Source organism: Mycetomoellerius zeteki, unplaced genomic scaffold, assembly GCF_001594055.1.
Source record: "Mycetomoellerius zeteki isolate Tzet28-1 unplaced genomic scaffold, Tzet1.0 scaffold285, whole genome shotgun sequence".
Classification (NCBI taxonomy): Eukaryota; Metazoa; Arthropoda; class Insecta; order Hymenoptera; family Formicidae; genus Mycetomoellerius; species Mycetomoellerius zeteki.
Window position 1 is genome coordinate 634264 of NW_017257266.1, and position 21197 is coordinate 655460.

General features: G+C 38.1%; 1 protein-coding gene across 2 annotated transcripts in view; it reads right to left on the reverse strand.

Annotated features, from left to right (window-relative positions):
- LOC108724258 (uncharacterized) overlaps positions 1–20399 on the reverse strand; it is a 46973-nt gene extending 26574 nt beyond the window's left edge. For both annotated transcript variants that reach the window (XM_018450544.1, XM_018450543.1), the window contains exon 1: positions 20257–20399. In XM_018450544.1, coding sequence (XP_018306046.1) covers positions 20257–20311 — 55 coding nt within the window. In that variant the 5' untranslated portion in view covers positions 20312–20399. The remainder of the gene's footprint in view (positions 1–20256) is intronic.
- Positions 20400–21197: the final 798 nt, after the last annotated feature.

Genomic DNA, 21197 nt, shown 5'->3' on the forward strand with positions numbered 1-21197 from the left:
ATAATGAATCATAAATTTTGCTGTGACTTGGAAACATGTTATGAATACTTGTTATCCCTAGTTAACATCAGTCCTGATTTCTCCCACGACTCGTTTACCTTTACTTTGAATTACTGACTTACGTGTGAAATCTCAGCAACATTAAACGTGAAATGGGAAATGCCAACTAGTATATAATGTCGCTTGCAAATGAACTAACATTTGACCGTTTTCGAAAGCACTAATCATCTTAATTCTCTAAGAAACCTATGCTATAAACAGAATGACCCGAATTTAATTAGAGAGTTGATATAAACAACAACACGGTAAGAATTATATAAACATCCTATGATATTAATTAAATCCATACCTATATTTTTTAGAACTTATAAGTCTTGATATTTTCGAATTTCTTGATACCTTTCTAAAGTCTCGTTTACTCAGATAGTTTCTTTTTCGAACATTAAAAGTTGAAAATCATATCGAATTTGTCAATATATCTATTTTCTTACGAAATTAAATCTTCGCCAGGTTTTCCAAATTAAATTTTCTTTTTGTAAATACAACTCTATGATTAACGCGTTTAACATCGTGACATCAATTGAAACACTTACGAAACTTGGCGTTCGATCCGTATTCAGAGAATTTATTCAGAGTAATTATACTATATCACCGATAGAAAGCAAATTAATTGACAAGTACATTTATAACGGTTGCGATAATTTGGGATGTAAAATCTTTATTTGGATTTCTGCGGAAAGAACGATTTTGCTGAAATATTTGAAAATTTAGATACAGAAAATAATTTTGTTGGACCATCAAAATATTTGTGTGGAAAACTCAAGCATGATGGACAATGTTACAATAAATTTTTATATTTTAGCAATCAGCTTGTGAGCGTTTTACATAATTATTTTTATAATTAAACAAAATTATTTTCTATGTAGAAGCTATATGTTTTGTAGGTTATTTCTGTGTCCAAATCCATTATTAAAATGCCAACGTTTGTGAACATTGCAGTTCACTTCATCAGTTCACTTCATTGTAACAAATTATTTTCATATCCAATTAATTTTTAGATACTTCAGTAAAATTGTTCTCTGTGTGCCATTCGAAATGTTAACTCGTTTGAGATAACTCTTGGCCATTTCTTCCGAAGCGACGCTCCTGCACACATAAGACGCGGCTCAACACTCGATAGACCTTCACAGCCTCGAATGAGTGAAGCTGAAATCCGATCTCGGCGATTCTCTCCTGACACGAGTTCGCGTTTCCCTATTCGGGATCCAGAAATTCACCCTTAAATCGACGCGTGGCCTCTTTCTTTCACAGTGTCCTACCTCCTATCCTCGGGAACGACCTCTTGAACAGTGCCGTAGTTTCGCGCCGACAAGCGATTCGGCTCTTCTCGTGCAACAGGTAGATGTGGCTACGGGCCAGCTGCTACCCCTATTATGCATAATTGCTCGAGGATGGAAGGAGAAGTAAAAGATTCTTCCGTGGCAATCGAACGTTTTGTCTCTCGCACTGTCTCACCTTTTTGTTACGTCTTCCGTTTGTCGGTGGACGTTGTCACCGTGAAAGCAACAAAACATACTGCTAATTTTCACAACCCACGAATTCCAGGGTCCAAGGGTTCACAGGTTAGACTGTTAAGACTTAGGGCGTATTAAAATTTGAATATTAGATCAACTTTTTGCGACGTATATTCGAAAGCCTGTCGATTACTTAAATTTTGACTCGCTGTTATTATTTTCTGTTATTATTCTCATTTATCGCCATTTAATTTTATTTATTGACCGAATTTTTAACGTCATACTTATTAAAATACTTCGATTTGTTCGTCAATATAAAGAGCGTGTCTACTGGTTGCTTTATCTTTTTACATTGCTTATAACTCTCCTTTTCATATTTTATGTACTTCTCTTCATTCGCCTTCTCCTTTTCTCCTTACTTTTCGAAGTCGTCAAGAGGAATATCTATGATATAACGCGCACTCCAATATGTCTCGTCGTCAATCAAATGCCATCGACGGATTCTAGTGCATTTGAGATATAATAATACGTCCGTCAATCTATCGTCTGTGTCACGAGTGAAGTACGACATGAAACGAGGACTATGGAAGTCTATGGAAATTCTCCTGTTAATCTCGTCATGGTCCAGTATTACAATATTAAATTTATAGTGTCAAATTTAACTTAACGTGTATCGCCACTGCTCCTACTCAATTATATCGTTATTTTATACTAAAACAATGGTTATATTTGACACTATACAGTGTCAATTTGATACTACATAGTGTCAAATTGACACGATATAGATCAAATTTAACTGTCGTTTTGGTAAAAAAATAATGATATATTTAGTAGGAGCAGTGGCGACTCACGTCAGGTTAAATTTGGCACTATAGATTTAACAGTGTATGTTTTCCATTACTTTAAAGTATGCTTATCTGAATCTACGAAGGAAATATCGATTAAATTATCCTCAGATATTTCATGTAGGATTCTTACCCCTTTTTTCCTACGTTTTAAAATTTCGCGTTATATTATAGAACAACTAAATTATTTATGCGTTCAGCTAATATATAGGTAAATAAAATGAAAATTAACATTCGTGAAATTCGAATATGGATATCACTTTATAGTAAATTCGGTCACTTGTATTACATTAGATTTAATGCATATCAAAAGCTGCTATACATGAAATTAGCAAAGTTAAATGTAAAAGCGTATAAATATTTTAAACGCTTAAATACTCAATAATGATATTATCACGTTATTTAACAGAATATACATGTATTACATCATAAGTTGATTATATTGTCATTGCATTTTCTGCTTTATATAAAGTATAAATTATATGTAAGTACCATGTCAAAATTCAAGTCAATCCATTTCTGTTAGTTTTAAAATCCATATTGTTAGTGATTAGTAAACTAAATTAGAGTCAAATTTAACATATTTTCTTTAGTTGAATTGTTTAACTCCATTATTTTAGTCAAATTAATAATATATTAGGTAGGACCATTGGTGATTTATACAAATAATTAAAAATAACTCAAATTGTGAGTATAATTTGACATTATAAATTTAAAAATAGCTTTAAATGTGGACTAATCCAGTGTAGAAGCCAAGTGAGATTGGCGTAGAAAGGAAGTATCAAGAAAATTAAGAGATTCATAAAAAGTGCAAACGAATACGTGGGTGAAGATTCTAAAGGACAGGTGAATAATATGTAGAAAACAAGCGATGGAGAATATCTATTCCTTTTCTTTCCTCTAGGAAGGAAAGTCAAAATGAAGGGGATGAGAGTGACGAGCAGGGGATGACGAGAGAGATACGTATGCGGTGTACATCCCGCTACGATGGATTTCTATATACGTATATAGAACGGTACATGACGCCAGGGCAGCTCTCCCCGATATATACGTATTGCAGCAGCAATTAAGTTTTACGGGCGTGCATCCGGAGAGAGACGCCTGTTTCGAACGCGTTGAGTGCCAGTCGTAAAGCCGGCTAGAGGGGCAACTGCAGCCTGTTTATCCCTTTTCCCTTTTACAGCGCACGGAGATACACGGTTGTCTGGGATGGATTTGGTACGTCGGAAATTGACGGAAATACGGATGATTTTAGTCAACGGCGAATTACGAGCGAAAGTAAAATGAAACCGTATCACGAATCTAAAGAGAATTAAGAACTTTTAAAATAGATAGAATTTCAAGAAACATAAACTTAGAGAGTTTCCATTTTTTTTTTTATTAACGTGGTTAAACTTAACTAGATGAATTATCAAATTATAAAAATTGTATTTTTTTAACTATGGTTAATCGCTTATCTGATGTTTTGTAGAGAATTTTTAATGTTTCCACACTACAAAATTATGATTTTAATAATTAATCATAGCTAGAAAAATGCAATTTTTATATTATTATCAGGTTAAATGAGGTTAAGTCACAAGCCTAAGTCACAAGTTAACCAGAAAATTAAAAACCGGGTTGTATTTAGCTGAAATTATAATGAAGATGCTTAAATAAATCAAATCACAATAGATTATAAGCATTTTAATATTCGTTAACGCTAAAAATAGAAAGCTATAAAAATATAAAAAAAGAGGTGTGTATAATCCAGGAGCTAGGATGAATAGAGAAGAAAGAGTAATAAACTCGAAAGCTCACTTAAAAAGGTATAGTTGCAAAATATGAGCAACGGTATTGCCTCATCGACCGTTTCATTACACTAGCATCACATTTCCTGTTCTCGGATCGCCAAGATTTAAGAACAAGGATAGCCGCTTGAACGAAAATTAATCTCGCTCTAGACCGTTTATTGGCATAAAGGAGTGTATTTCTGAATATTAAACTGAATTATTTAGCCTCGCGCGAAAAGTTATTAACGTGAATTTTGTATTCCGTAGAAGGAGAACTTGTCGCACAAGTGGAAAATCCCGAGACGCCATTTTCTCAATTTGTACGATGCAAATTCCACGTGATTAATCGGACGTCGGCATTTCGCAAAAACCACCGGAGGTGATGAGATTTCGGTCGTGCACAGTACGGCTCACCTTTTTCGCCAGTGTCGTCTCGGGAAAAACAAACAGCCGGGGTTTGTCTGATCGATCCCCAGGCCGAAAGCGGCAACGGGATTCCGAGTTAATTGCGCGCTTTAACACCTGTTAATAGGACTGACAATGAGGCTGTCAGGTATTTTGTGCTTGCGAGGTAAGCAGGGTCGTTGACGCACGGCGTGGTTCGGCATCAGACGGTGGTGTCAGGGTGCATACACGACGAGCACGAGCGAGAGGGAGACGCGTCGGCTAGAGAAACAAACGAGGTGCGCAGGTAAAAGAGAGAAAGAGAGGCGAGAGCGAGAGGTAGAATGAGATAAATACAAGCAGTGACGCGATGGGAGAGAAGTAGACGGAGGAGAGGAGATAGCTGATGCAGGTGGAGAGTTGCAATCTGTTCCCGATGGCTTCCGTAGTCGAGCTCTGCGGTTACCACTTTACAGTCCCCTCGCTTGTAAACCCACCCTATCCTCCGTCGGTCCTCACCCTCGCGGTATCTCTCGTTCTCCGATCCTCTCTCCGATCTCGGCTCGGTCCGGTCACCGCTATCTCTCACCCTCGAACCTATCAACGTCAGGGCAACCTCATCTGCTCGCCTGTCCGCAAGACATTAACCGAATTCAACGTTTGGTTTCCGTTTATACACGCATTTGCACACTTACGCGTGGTATATACGCTTATGCGCACAATGATGCCGATTAATCGATGCGATGCGATCGAAGCATCGTTCGACTTTCTGCAGCGTTACCTGGAAGATGAAAAATGCGAGGCTGGCGGAGGCGAAATGGCGTTGAACGAGGAGATTATCACCAGGACATCCTGACTATATAATTCCGTTAAAATTTTTTCTCGAGGAAAAACGGCTCGGATATGACGTGTTATATTTTGTCTAAAATAAATTCTTCGCTCGACTGATATTATATTCAATACTTAAAGACATTGTCGGAGACGAGTTATAGGGAACGAAAATTTAAAGATTCTTCTGCTTTCTCTAAATTGCTTTTTTCAATCATCGATAAGTACTGTTGTTAACCAAAAAAAAAAGAAGCGAATTACTTGCTGATTGCAGTTTCGGTTTCCAGTGCAATTCGTATTGCTCGTACGGCTCGGCAATGCGACCACTTGCCAGTCGAAAATTACAGCGGTGATTGTAAAAACACAAACGTAGGTTTTGCCGTGACGCTTTGATATAATAACGGGTTCGCCGGACGGTTGATTGAAAAACCGATCGCGCGATGCGGACATTAACGAAACGTAACACCGGTATGTGTTTTCACTGCATTCAATATGGTTCCGTTTAGAGATCGTTACAGGAACGCCTCGTATATCTCTGGATTACTATAATTTCGAGCAGCAACAATGAACTTTTACGGCCGTTTCTCGGTCAAACCTGGCACGTGAATATCCCGCCTTTTACAGCCGCGTGAATATATTTACGAGGCTGATGCTACACTGGAAAACGAGTTTGATTGCATTAACTGGAATTCTGGTTAAAAAATTTGGTTGAATTTTCTGGTTAAGAGTCTATTCTGATTCTAGCTGAGACAACCAGAATTCTGATTGATATTATGATCAGAATCTTCTGGCTCGTTCATTTTTAATTAGAAATTTTTCTTAGTATAGATCGGGATTAAATAAATGCAGTACAGAAGAGTTGTACATAAACATTTCAAGTGATCGTTTACGTAAAAAAAAAAATAACGGCGACTATTCTCAGGTTAGACGCGGATTTCGGTACTAAGGAACGTACGCAGCTTATCGAAAAATATATAGTATCGAGTTGTACAAATTTTTTATGTGTGGTTTAGATATTTAAAATATTATATAGTATTTCTCACGAATCCATTTGTAAGCTGATGACCATGACCCATGGTAATATTTAAGATTCAAGGTTTGAATAAAACGATTTAAACAAAAACATTTAAATTCAAGGCTGCGCTATATATTATCATTTGGAAATGATGTGTAAACATATGGGATCCAAGAGATAAAATCAGAGTCGAGTTTCATCAGTGTATCTGAATTCTAAAGTATGAGAACCGATTTCTTTTTAGCCGTCATTTGCAATGTTAAAAGAGGAAGAAGGTTGTTTAACTGTAAAAAAAAATATTGCAGTACGAGAAAGATGTTTTACATTTTTACTTTCTTGTGATGAGATTTGCATATATAAAAGCGGTAACAGATATCGTATTTGTTTTTGCGAATTTTCACAATTTGTGTGTTTCACTTTTCTGTCTGCTTTTATTCCTCGTGACAAGTAAACCGTTTCTCGAACGAGATTGTTTGCACTTTGTTTTTATGTGCATATTACTGCCATCGATTTTGAACGCATAGTTAGAATGATTATTCTTTTCTCTTTGGAAAATGATAATGTTTAGTGACGAAAGTATCTCTTTCAAGATTTCTCCGTAGTCAAACTGAAGCGCTGTGGGCGATACAAGCGAAAGGACTTTGTACTAATTATATGGCTTTAGTCAAATTGGCTAAAAGCGTAACATTCTTTTGTAGATTAAGAGATACTGATTAAAAGTCTGTATTGGTCATACAAAATGATGGACAGATTTTGCTGTAGCATCACTTTAAAGTAATTATTTTCAGTCTGATCAGATTGAAAATATATATTAAACTATTATTAACTTAAAATATATTAAAATATATTAAACTATTCATTTTTCAACTATTTTAATACTTTTATTTACTGAATCATGAAATAAATGTTAAAAAAAACACATTAAAATTGTGCAATTTGCAACTACATATCTTTTACTGTATTATAAGATACAGTTATCAAAAAATAAATAGTTTTGTAGATAAAGATACTTTTCAGTCCGATTAAAATAGCATCTTCCAAATGGAGCTGCAGCAAAATCTGTCCATTTTTTATCGTCGTATCTATAGAAAAATAACTTTTGATTATCTTATTCGAGGATCTCATAATTTACAAAATATAATTTTAGCCTATTTGACTTAAAGCCATTTTTTCCAAATAATTAGCGTGAGATTTTTTTGCTCGCATCATGTTACTCTTCAATATCATATTAAAACGTAGCGTTGCTTTTTCAAGAATAATGCAATTTTCTACAATTTATTATTCGTCATATCTCGCTATTGATTTTTTTGACCACTATTCTCTTCACCAGCTTCACGCTTACTTATCCAAATCGACCGAGTAAGAAGGTGAAAATTGTTTCGCTGCAATTCATCGGCGTCTGTTCGTCCTAGGGGCTGCGGCCGATCGTAACCTGTATTCGGAAGGCGATATCGAGGCGCTCAGACTCTCGATCATCGTGGATCTATCGTCCTGCCGCCAGCACCGCACATTCGCCGTAAATACGCGCTTGCATCGAAACGACGCGCCCGTCTTCGCCGCTATTTGCTCGTTGCCGATTGGCCGGCATCGTATATAGCGTGCCTCCTTTACGAGCCGCGGTAAAATTTTCTACGCTACAAAGTTATGAATTCGTTGCGGCGAACGCCATCATCATCGCTACCGCCACTTCGTCGCACCATCCGCTGCCGCCGCCGCCTCTTATTCTTCTTTTCTGTACCGTTTCTTCGATCCTGTTCCCTTGTTTCGCCCGTTTCCACGCTTTGCGACGTCGTCGTCCCGTTTGACGACTACATCGCGCTTTACGACACGCGATATCCTTTATCCGAAATATTATGCACGAAACCCCCGGCTTCTGGTCTTCGTACCTGCGTCGACCGGCTACATACGCACACGTGCAACACCGGAGTCATATTGAATCCCTGGTAAACTTTAATTTTGCCAACTAGTCGGCCGGTGAAAAGTCGATAATAAGAAGTGAAGAGCCGTTTGCCCCGCTTAACGCAAAAAAGTCGTAAGAAATTCTCAAAGGCCTCGCAAAGTATCATATCGCTATATTCGAATGTATATTCTGACAAAAAGTGGCGAGGTGAAATGATAAAAATGCGAATAATTATGGAATACTTTATCACGACTGCATGCTGCACGTTATTCGCGATGTTTCGCATGCCTGAAGTTTATCTTTTCAGAATGCAGGAATACGGGATAGCACGTTTACCTGGGAAACGTTATAAAATATTAATTAATTTTTTTTTTCAGCCAAACTTTTAATGCACGCTACGTGATTTTCACAAATATGGAAGTATCCACTATCTCCCGCGATTTTCGTATACATTTGTATTTATGCTGAGCGACCGAAAAGTCACGCGGTTCACATTTAAATTGTTCCGAAATAATTAATTCTGATTCGGAGCGATGAAAAACGTACGCAAAGTGTCGTTGAGCGTGTGCGTTTTATGCAATTAATTAATTCAGTTAAAAAGGCGAGATACACTCGTGCATGTATTCCACGCGCGGCGTATCGCCGGAATAAATATGTTTGAAAAGCTGTCGGGATATGTAAAAGCGCGCTATCCGGTGACGGAAAAACGTATAACTCAGCGATACCTAAAATCGGAATAAATATCCATCACGGGAATTCGTTGCACTTTCACACGCGGCAAACGGCGTAGGTGCACAGATGAAAGTGAGTGCAGAAATGCAATATACGAGAAAGAAAAAAAAAACATGGAACGTGCTTTTCCATTCTTCCGTCGGCGATATATAGATAATTGTGACAAATGTTTGCGAAGTGCGCATTGACTCTACTATAATAGACCGGAGCGAGACCAATTAATATTAATGGTGTATCAAACAGTGCAACAAATATTAGAAATGGTTGTTAAAAGCTTGTACATATTTATCCGCAAATTTCTCGATATTTTATCTACCGTTAACAACTTCTGTCTAAACAAATGCGAGGTTATAACTATAAGATTGTGTTTACAACTTCGATTCTTATTCTTGGATTACAGATATCGATTTTTCGTTCGTTTGTTGTATATCTTGATGATAACAAGCTAATAATCGAATAGCAATCAGCATTACTTTTATTAAAATTCCTGGAATTTTGAAATGTTAATTTCCAATGGAAATTTCGCGGGAATACTGATTAAAAATATATATTGCAATATTGCATTAGAAAGTAAACTTGTGCATTCTTTGAAAGCATCATACATATGTAACTTCGATTTACGCGGTATAGAAACACAAACGAAAAACAAACTCGCGCTATTGATAATCGCGTCAATCAGATGGACCAATATTAAATTCTTACAAACTTGTCACGATGTTTCGCGTTTTTTTTTTGTTATTTCAAGCGGCAGCTTTTCCAATAATTTCTCAACAAATTTTAATATAGAAACTATAATCAGTGATGCGATACGACATTGCACTTTCACGGCTCGCCAGACAATCATCATTCATTATATTGATAATGCTACGTCAGAATTATACGTACACATTATCGTATTTCAGTTTCATTTCTTGCATCTCGCACTCGCGTCATCGTTCGTTGCACGCGATAGAATTATCGGAAATACCTTTCGAATGTAGGTATTTGTTTCCACCTCATATTATAGATACATAAAATATCACTGACGCAGATTTCTGAATTCGACACACAATTCTTAGGGTAGGACTTTCCAGCAAAAGACACAGTATAACACAATGAATTATTATGTCCTTATTGTTTACCAATATTAAACAAAGAAATGTTTATTGTTATACACTGTGTCTCTTGCTGGAAAATATCACTAATCTTAGACCTAGTTTTTCCTTTTTTGATTAACTTGTGATTTAAATTTAACTTTACTTAATAATAACGTAAAAATTGTAATTTTCTGCTATGATTAATTACTAAATTAATGAATTATAGTGGTAACTTTTTAGGCTCCATTTTTCATTATCTGGTTAACTTGTAATTTAGACCTGAGGTTATACTTAACTTGACGATAATTCTGACTGTGTATTTTTAACCAGAATTCCAATTAATCCAATCAGACAATTTTCTCAGTGTAATTTTTAATTTTTTACGTGCTTAAGTTTCTTCAGATCCTGTTTTCTAAGTCTTAAAAATACTGGAATGTGCGTGCTTTTACATTTTTTAATTTCCTAGATAGTTTTCCTCGGTTTCTATAAAAAATATTATTAAGGAACGGATATGGCGCATGTCGAAGCTACGCGATAGCAAAAGGAGCAACGTCGGGTAGAGAGCGGCGCGTTACCGAGTTACTAAGTAAACTTTGATAGAGTTACTTGGATGCTGGGAAAATATATTTGTCCGGATATCAATATCGTGCGCTTGCACAAACGCTGGCAAGTAGTGCGAGCTTTTACCAGCGAATGACGGTTCGTTATTGCGACGCTCGTCGAGAGTAATACTCGGAGAGAGACTGCGTCGCGTTTGCTGTACGTCGTAATAAATATAATGTCAACGATTTCTTCTTTGGCTCTGACGGTTTCAAGCTTCTCTGAGGTTTGAATAACAAGGAGAAGAACGAGAAGAGAAAAACTGTTATCGCGATGTCCAGCACGAACGATTTTCTAATTAACCGGCATTGTCCTGTGGGGCTTGCTTGATTAACACCAATCAGTTATGACACGCGGTGAAACGAGTTTAATCCATTCGTCGATGACTGGCAGGAACGACGCTGACACTCCGGATCATCGAGCTTTAACTTTCGAATGAGCGTCGATCTCGCGTCAGGCGTAAATAATCCTTTCGCGTAGTAATTGAATCGGTCATTCCGAAAGTGAGATAAGCTCTAGAGATTGAAATATCATTCAGATAAAAGCTAAAACGCATTACTCTTGAATAAAACGCCGTCTAGACAACAGCTAACAGATGTTACGTGTAGATTATTTGTGTGGTTAATTAATTTGACATGAAAAAGAGAAATATATTTGAACTTTTTCTCCGCACATTCCTAAATTGAACAGATATGTTATACGGGTATATCGAGATAAGAAAACTGAAAATCAGAGAAATTGAAAACGTCAGGAAAATGAGGGAATTTTGCAAAATTTTATGGCAAATTAAAATTCTTGGTTTTGAAGAAGTTTGATGTGTTCATCACCTACGCACTTTTGGAATACTATCAATTTAACAATTAAATGCAAGCAGTCAGCAACATTATAATAATAATTTACATTACTATGTTAAATTAATTTCTCACCAAAATATTTAACGCACTGAGAAAAATGTTCTGGTTGAATTAAATAGCATTTCTGGTGGAAAATGGACGAATCAGAATTTTCTGGTTAAATTTGCTGGAACTTTAGTTGAGATAGCTAGAATTCTGATTGGTATAATTATTCTGGTAAAAATAAGAATTCTGGTAGATTTGACCAGAAATATTGCATTAATCAGAATTTCGTTATCTTAACTAGAACTCTAATAAATTTAACCAGAAAATTCTGATTCGTCCATTTTCAACCAGCAATTTTTTTCAGTACGGTTTCCAAATCAGGGCGAAAACAAAAAATTTTAAATTTTGTCTGAGATAGGGGAAAACTTACGGAATTTTAAGACGAAGAATTTGTGGCAACCTTGAAAGATAAATTTATTGAAACGGTGACATTCATCGTACATTTGCATGCAATATATTACGTTCTTGCTGATTAATGACTTTTATGATCGCGATCAGTTTTACCCGTTGACTAATAGCGCGACAATATTTCTGTGGGCTGGAAATTACTCATCGATAACTATCGTAGCCGGTTTCCATCTTCATAGTTATCGATCGTTCTCTGACCAGGAATTCTATTTATTAACGCGCAACGATCCCGCGGCTCGAGAAATGGACGAATACGGCCGCCGTGTGCCGAACGGATTCCTCAATCGGCTAATACTTCCTACAGGAAGTTGTAAGAGAAACGTAATTTCGACGAAACAGGAATGCACGAAATTTGCATGCAGGAAAGCCACTTTCGCGGCTTGGCTCGCGTTCGGACCGGCGTGGGAATGCGAACATGGTGAAGAGATTGTTTTCCCTTGACTGTTTTATCCATTTAATCCTCTCGCAACAATTGTTTGAAAATTTCACACAGGTCTAGATCTATCATCCTATACATTTCCTATACGAATCCTTCGGATAAACAATACGCTCATACAACGTTTTAATCTTTCCCATAGTATCGAGTGACTAGGTTTCACTCGGACAGGCTTGCGCGGTTTTTCAAAGTCAAAACACGTTTTGCGAGACTCTCTTTCGGACGAAACTGGACCAATCAATCTCTCTTCCACGAGAGGCGTCGAGTAATTCGATCGATGCTGGGTTAAATTTCATTTTCGCGCCTAGCCCGTGAGTGATTAAGCCGACCTACAACACCACTCTACGAGGCTATAGAGATTGTTCGTTCAATTCAGGCCACGTTCATCGTCGATGTTGGTTGAGCACCTACATTGCCTTGCATCGCCCTTCGCATGCAATTGTGCACTGGCGACGAGGATCCTAGTGGATGCCGGGTCGCGTATGGCTATATCAAACGCTGCTGCTACCTGATCATCATAAAAATTTATACGCCATCGTCCATGACCGTAAATTGTATTATCGAATGCGCGCCGTCGGTTGCTCGTTCCTCCATATCCTCCTCCTCACCTGTCTCGTTCTGCTTTCATTCCATCGCGTCGGGAAAACCGAGGGAATTTCTATTAAGTATATAAAACCGATTCCAAAAAGAGAAGGGTAGACAGTGGTGCGAAATATCTGGTTTCGCCGAACTAACGCGCGTCATTCTCCGCACGTTGTTGCGGTCGTACGATCCCCTTCTTCCTGCAATGGCGTTATGTAAATTCTGTCTGTTAATGCTGTAACGTAACAGAAAAGGCGTAATGGCGAATTGGGTTGCATTAATTACAACGGGTATAAGCGGTGGATTGTATTACCGACTTAAACTCGTCGGGTAGGTGAAAGCAGCCGAGAATATCAGTTTACGTTACAAATCACCGACGCATACAGAAACTACACGGAGGAATTGCGAGAGGAGCCAGGCGAGGGTGGAGAGGCGAGCGAAGAATTGAAAAAAAAAAGCAGAAATAAAATGCAGGAAATAGAAATCACAACGTGCGTTTAACGCGTTGCCGCATTGCTGAAAATACGGATTGCTGAAGGAACCGTCTTCTCTCGACGTTGCGAAGACGGCGAACGTGGTACGGTAAACTCGTGCGGGAGAAGCGAATTTGTGTACGGATAATAACACGGCCCCGCGATTGCTACGCGAAACCTTATATGCGCGGGAAATGCTCCGGCAATAAGAAGGAAAAACCTGCGAGTCGCACAATTTCGATCTTCGCTTTACACGTACTTCCGTTCCAATATATTATACCTGGTTATTTCCATCGAGTCGTCAGCTCGCGGCGTTTTCCACGCTCAAAGATTCGCCTGAGAAAAGCCTCGAAACAGGCTCCGAGAAATACAAACGCAATCGAAGAAATTGAGGCATTGTTAAAAATTCATACATGCATCAACCGGAGGAAAGCAATTCCCGCACATTTTATTAATTATCAATTAAAAATGTCGGAGTATTGTTCCGCTCCTTTTCTCGAAAGCGAACGGGCAAAACGGAGATTACGGCAATTCGGCGCACACGATAAGATTGATGAAGACGGAATAATGGGTTTGCAAATCTTATAAAAGAATATCGTGCTCGCTGTTGAAAGTAAAAAACAAATTTCCGGGGATATTCATAGGACGCACGAAAATCATCGCGACGCAACGATCGCGGCGCGTTAACAAGGATTTCCCACGCATGGGGACGTGTTCAGGCTTTCCGTATATTCCACGTCCCGTTGCTAACACGCGAGCGAAATTGACGTGTTTCATCGTGACGCCTGGGATATCGCGTGCCGTCTTTTGTCTCGGCGTGGTACGTACAAATCGCGCACGCGACGCTGCGACGCGATGCGCTGTGTCGAGCGGGAGACCCGCCTTTGGCACCCTTTTCCATTTTTTTTTCTCACCGTTCTTTTTCTTTCGTTTGTCGTTAACGCGTTCCAGCGCGATTTCGCGAGCGCAAGTAAATTTGTCGAGACCACGGCGAAAAGTCGCGAGAGATCCGTGCGTGTGCGATATTTCGTATGCCGACGTGAGAAACTTGTTGCGAATACAAATTACTACTTGTCGCGCGGGATTCAAGCCACCAGCCTCATTGCAGCTAATAAACTTTCGTGCGATTCGTTTCTCGTCTGGCACTCTTCAGTTTGTTCCGGGTATAACTGGGAGTGCGAAAGCCTCTACACCTGTGGGCAATGGATCCGTCCCTCTTTATGTCTAGTGAAGCAAGTTGAAAAAGTATCCTTTTCTACTGAGTCATATGTGAGAGTCATGTACATATTTGTTGTACGATACGCGATATGTGACTCGCATGTGATTTTTGTAGCTAAACGGGGAAGTATCTTTAGAACTTTCTTTACTAACTCTAAGGAGAGACAAATTTAGGGAGAGATGTTATCTATAATGGATGTATATTGAGTTCTACAATAAGCTGTTAGTCACCACTTATATCGTACTATATGGTCTTAAGTCAGAATTATAAGTCATAATCTTAGAAATCTTACATCCAGAATAAATCATATTAGATCGTTGCGTCACTATATTTCAGTTAATCAGAAGGTGGTAGTTCTTAAGATATATAATACACTATGTGATTGGTTAGTCATAACGTAATCTAAATTTGAAATCGTAAGAAATGGAATTTTAGCACGGTCACTGATTGTTGACTTGTGACACACTACTGATTTGCTTACAACTCGCTGTGGACTTCTGATCTATTACTAACGTTCTATTGTAGAAAATCGTATGATTTTATTCGTTGGGAGTTTCAGGCTGCGACGTCAAACGATTAGTTAGACTAGGTTTTTCATTTTCTGATTAATTAATTTGAGGTTGAAATTTAACCTCATTTAACCTGATGATAATATAAAAATTGTATTTTTCTAATTACGATTAATCACTAAATTGATAATTTCGTAGCGGTAACTTTAAAAAGTACAAAATCATTAGTTTAATTGGTGCACCATGGCTAGAAAACATTATTTTTACATTATTATTAGGTTAAGTCTAACCACAAGTTAATCAGAAAATAAAAAACTGGGCCTTAAAAGGATTGCTTAGAAGGTTTGATTTTTTGCTTATCTAAACTTGCTTTTTGCAATGAGGTCATAACGTTCCTCGTAAAAATCTCAATTTTGACTAGAGAATATTTTTTTCCTTTTACTAAAACTATATTTGCGAATAATATTTCATTTAGGATGTCTAATTACATTCTAAAATTAAACTCCTCCGACGAATTAGCAGATTCCATTTCATTCCCCCCTCCACACACTTGGTTGTTTCGCGACGGTTCGGATTCCGGCGGGCCCCGAATTAACGTCGTTAAATTTTACGATCGCCTCGTCGGCGAAACCGATTCCGTTGTAAGAAGAAAAACGACCGAAGCCAGCACGTAACACGATGAAACACCGTCGTAGAGTTTCACGATCGGGAGAGACGTTTGTGTCGGGATGTATGTGCGTATACGTATACGAGGGCTGGTCTTTCCTGCAGCAAAATCGGAAAGAATCGCGCAAAGAGTAGAAAGGACGCACGCGGAGTTTTCTAAAGACCTTTGTCAGCATTTTCCATACGAGGGATTGTAAGAATCTTCAGCTCACGTATCGTATTTACAATGCTATCGGTATCGATCGATTTTAATGGATACGCCCGAGCGCATCGATAACCACGCTACTACGACATTACGAGCTACTCCTGTGTTCGTCGAGCAGGGGATTTCTGGTTTAAGCACGTTGAAAAATTCATCGGTGATCCACCGCCACTCCAACGACGTTTGATTCCCGCAAAAGGATACGTACGTCTCTAGTTGAAAGGTACCGTGCGACGCGGCGGGATTCAAAGAGATTTTGCTATTCGCATTAACCCATATTACAGGATTTTAAATCGTAAAGCGGCACCTAAATCCACATCTCGAAGACCCAAGGACGCGATCGTCGAATGATCCGCTAATCTACTGTTTGCGTAATCTCCCGTCTAGACTTCCGCATAAATATCTCAGCTCCTTGATTTTCGTCCATTTGCGGATTTATATCCACGATTTTGGCGAACTTCCAGAATTAACTGTCAGAGTTAACGGCTTCGTACCTCCTCACTTAATTTGTAGTTACTTTAAGATACATTCGTACATTCGAAAAGAACGATTTCACTGAAGCGTTTATAAATTTAACTAAATATAGATTTGGAAATAATTTTATTGATTATCAAAATTTGATTATCAAAATAATTACGTAAGTATCTTAAGCGTAATGAACAATGCTGCAAAAATCTTTGACATTTTAATAGCCAATTTGAATGTCTTACATAATTATTTCATTGTCATAACAAAATTATTTTCAGATTTTGTATTTAGCTAAAAGACACATTTCTTATGAAGAAATCGAATTCTCTGTCAAATCAGCTATATTTTTAATATCTGTTTATGATGCTGATCAAAGGTCTGAATGACCTCAGAAAAGCTTAACTTTTACAGTAACTAATTAATAATCTGGATATAATAGTAGCAACATAAAAGCTATTAATTTTAAACTAAGCTCTTTTAGGTTTTGCATTGTTAAGAAGGCTGGAAGGTTGCAGGAAGAATTTAAAAAAGTACGAAAAAAATGTTTATAGGAAAAACACAATTTCTGTAAAATACACAATTTTGAGCAATTTAAGGCTTCGCAACAATAAAAGTTGACTTTTTTGAAGTCAGACTTTCGATCAGCATCATAAAAACAACCACATATAAAAAATTTAGCCAATTTGACAGAAGCCGGTTTCTTTTATAAGAAATATGCGAGGTCCTTCTTAGATACGAGTGGGTCCACTTAATGTAATCGTGGGACAGAGTCCTCGAAATCATTATAAATTTTACCAAATTACTTCATATGTAGTGGAAAAAATTATTTGTAATCAGATGAAATCATGTAATCTATGGGACAATATTTCAGCTAGTAGTTACCCCCTCGTTTAGATACTTCAGCAAAACTGTCTTTCCCACATGTTTATTTTTCAAATGCGTTTTATTCGTATCGCTTTTAAACAATCTAATTTACTGATCTTATTATAGATACAAATTTAAGCACAATGACCACGATTTAAATTTTATGTTAATTAAGCTTTAGATTTATCCATTAAGATCCAACTTCCACTCTTCGATGTTCGCGTAGCGTTAATGCTTCGTGGGATTTGTACGATGATCCGATCATCAAACGGGAGTACGACGCACTGACGATCGCCAGATAACGCTTTTAGGATTTGGATTCGACGAAAATTGATTTCGTCCCAAGTTTCACTCACGCGCGAGCTGGATTACGCGCTCAGCCGATAATTAATCGCAGGATAGCTGAACGACAGAGAGCGATTAGCGTGATATGTGCGCAACGGTAATATTCAAATCTGCTCGTCGTATGCGCAACAATGCTGCGGAATTCCGTCTGTATTTGTCGGGATTAAGTGCCGTTGGGTTGGGATAGCAGTCGGATGATAGCTGGCAGCCAGGATTCCAAGCCATCGGTCCGATGATATTTGTACGAGCCCACGTACGGTTACACTCGTTGGTTACAATTGCTGGAAAAAATGATTTTTTTTTTCCATGCGTATTCTCGCCCGCGAATTAAAAATATCTGAGTGACGAATTAGTTTGCACTGTCGAGCTTTACGACGAATTCGACATAATCCCATTTTGCGGCGCGGTGCGGCCGCTATTCAACCATCATGGATTTTGCGAGACGTTGCGCTCAATACGGGAAAAAAAAAAAATAGAAAGGGAACGGGCGGAGTTTACGTGAAATTAACGCGATTGCGTAAACGGTGAGCGAAAAGCGCGGCCGTGAGCCACCTGCCTTGACATAGAATCGTACCTTCGTATACAGAATATGAGAAGTTTTATTCGCAAAAGTCTTTGGAAGTAATTGAGTTTTTGGAATTCTCGAGTTCTTTACCCTTTCCGCAAATTTACTTTATATTTCACGCGATTTTTAGATTTACGTGCACGGGAAGAAAGATAAATATATTTGTTTTCATTAGATTTACCATCCTAGATTTACAATCCTTTTCGTTCATTCGCGATTGCATTCTCTTTCCTATTCTAAGCATTCAGCTTTTCGCGCGCTTCGACTCAATCTCGCGACACGCGACAAGAGAAAAGATTTGCTTCGGGAATTTCTTGGCGCGTGCTCTATCACATTTGCATATCCAGCTTAATGACTGTCGTCTGTTGTTTCCAAATGAGGAATCGAAGTACCATGCGGTCTCCGGCCGGGAGGAGCGGCAGGTGTGCCAGGGAATAATGAAATTCGCGGGGAAAATCAGCGAGGCCGACGTTTCGAACGTGACGTGGTCAGTCCTATCATTTTATGCAAATAAAAGCGGAGGACGCTTGATTTCCCCGTGGTGTTCCGACACTACCGTTGCCGTCGCCATCGTCAACGTTGGCGTCGGCGTCGGCGTCGTCGACGGCCGGGACGACGCCTGACGTCAGCCGAAGATACGATTCCAGCCGGGTTTACGGCACTCCGAGCTTTGTAGAAACGGGTGTATAGACGATAGCTGGTGCTAACCAGTTGCCCTCGATTCTCGACAGATTCCCAGGGGACCTCGGCACGTGTCAGGGAGCGCGTGTTTACTTTGAATATGCACTTTACACCGAGCTATCATGCATTTCGCATTGAGGATACATCGAAATACTTCGACGATCTTCTCGAGAATGTCAATTGCAACATCGAAAATTGACTAATTGTAAGATCCTTCAATTTCGACATTCAAAATATTTGTTATTTTAAAATATAATTTTTCTGTGATCTCTGATAATTATTATAAAAATATTTATAAAAAATTATAAAAAAGTATAACATATAAAATAGTAACATCGATAATTATTATTATCAATTTTATTATTTATGAGTTATATTTTTAGTCACACATGCTCGTTTTTACTAATATAGATTAATTTTAATCCCGGTTCAACTTTAATCTCGGTTAAATTTTATTTCAATAAAAATATAACATCGTTGGTTTTCTATCAATGTAGATTAATTTTAATCTACATTGATAGAAAACCAACGATGTTATATTTTTATTGAAATAAAATAAAATAGTAATATTTAGTGGCTCCCAGAATAAATCTGATACAAGTAAAATGCCTGTATGAAGTTCTGCGGATGTTAATGCGTAAATTATAAATTCATAATGCGATAGATATGTTTCGCAATCAATTGAGGTATATTTACCAAATGAAGTTAGAGCGAACGCAAACGTTTCAATTCCGGATTTGAGTCTTTTCAGTGCGGAAAGTTTGCGTTTACTTTAACTTCGTTTGGTAAGTATATTCTAATTGATTACAAATTGTATCTGTCATGTTATGAATTTATAATTTACGAATCAAAATCCACGCCGGAGACTCACATAGGCATTTTACTTGCATTAGTTATTCTCTTACGATTTTAAACTTTTTACTTTATTTGATTAATATTTATTATGCTAATTACTTTTAGCATCGATTAATTATTTTTTAACATCCAAGCGTCACGCCGATGTTTCGAATAGCGTTGTTATATTTATATTTCCGCCTTCAGTATCAAATTCTACTAATCACACCATTGTAGCTACGTCATATCTTTTCTTCTGACGACATCGACCAAGTTTGCACGTCAATGACTAGATTTTCGTCTTGCGTCTTGCATCCTCACCGTCTTCGGGAGTTTGGTGCGCCCACCGAGGCGTAAATTCAGCGATTGGCCCGTGCGTAAACTTCCTACAACTAATCCGTCGAGGATCGTACCGCGAGTTCGGCATCCATCTCGTACTCACCCAGTGAGAGTAGCGCGACTTGGGCGCGATGAATATTGCAGAGCGTCGAGCGCATCTCTCCGTGTTACGTGCCTGCTCGTCGTGAGTAGAGACACGTAGAACGGACAGGTAGAGAAACGAACACCTGGCGTGACCGACGCGCCGGAGACCACGCGGAAACTGACTCCTTTCGATGGCACACTGTCGGTAGTATCCTCGCCACGGAGCGGAACCGAGTGTACGTACGTTGACTTTTGCTTTTGCTTGCCGTTGCCGCGGTCGCCTTTCGCCGTGGTGGGAAGAAAGATAGCGGCTCAGCGGTATACGCTCACGGCCAACCGATCCTCAGATGAGCGAGAGTGTCGGGGACTGGCCGATACGCTTCGAAGTCTCGAAAATGATCGCGATTAATTGACGTATTTTGGGGAAAGTGGTATATGAGAATCAGGGACAAACACCGTTTTTGCGGTCTTCTGCCTCCACATACAAGGTCAATCATAGGCGTGTCTTAAAATTTTGTGAGCGTGTTTCTGGATAAAAAGAAAGAACATATATTCTTATTATTAACTTTAGATCGCAAATGCTTTGTTATTGAAATAATGCGTCACTTATATGTATGTTGGCTTAAGTATGTACGGAAAAAGATGGAAGATCCTTTGAATATCTCTCGTAAACAAAAAAATATCTGAAACTTTTAAATAAAGTTATTATTTAATATTGTATTTAATAATAATATAATAATAATATTATTAATAAATGCTGTATTCATTATTTTGGCAACGAAGCATTTGCGACCTAATTTTCATGACATTTGTTGTTCCTTTTTATCCAACATGTTCAGGAATTTTAAAACATGCTTATAATTCGCCCTCTATATCGCATATACTTATTTTAACAAAAGAAATTGATATTACAGTTATAATATCTGAAGTGTATCATTAACTTATTATAGTTAATTTAGA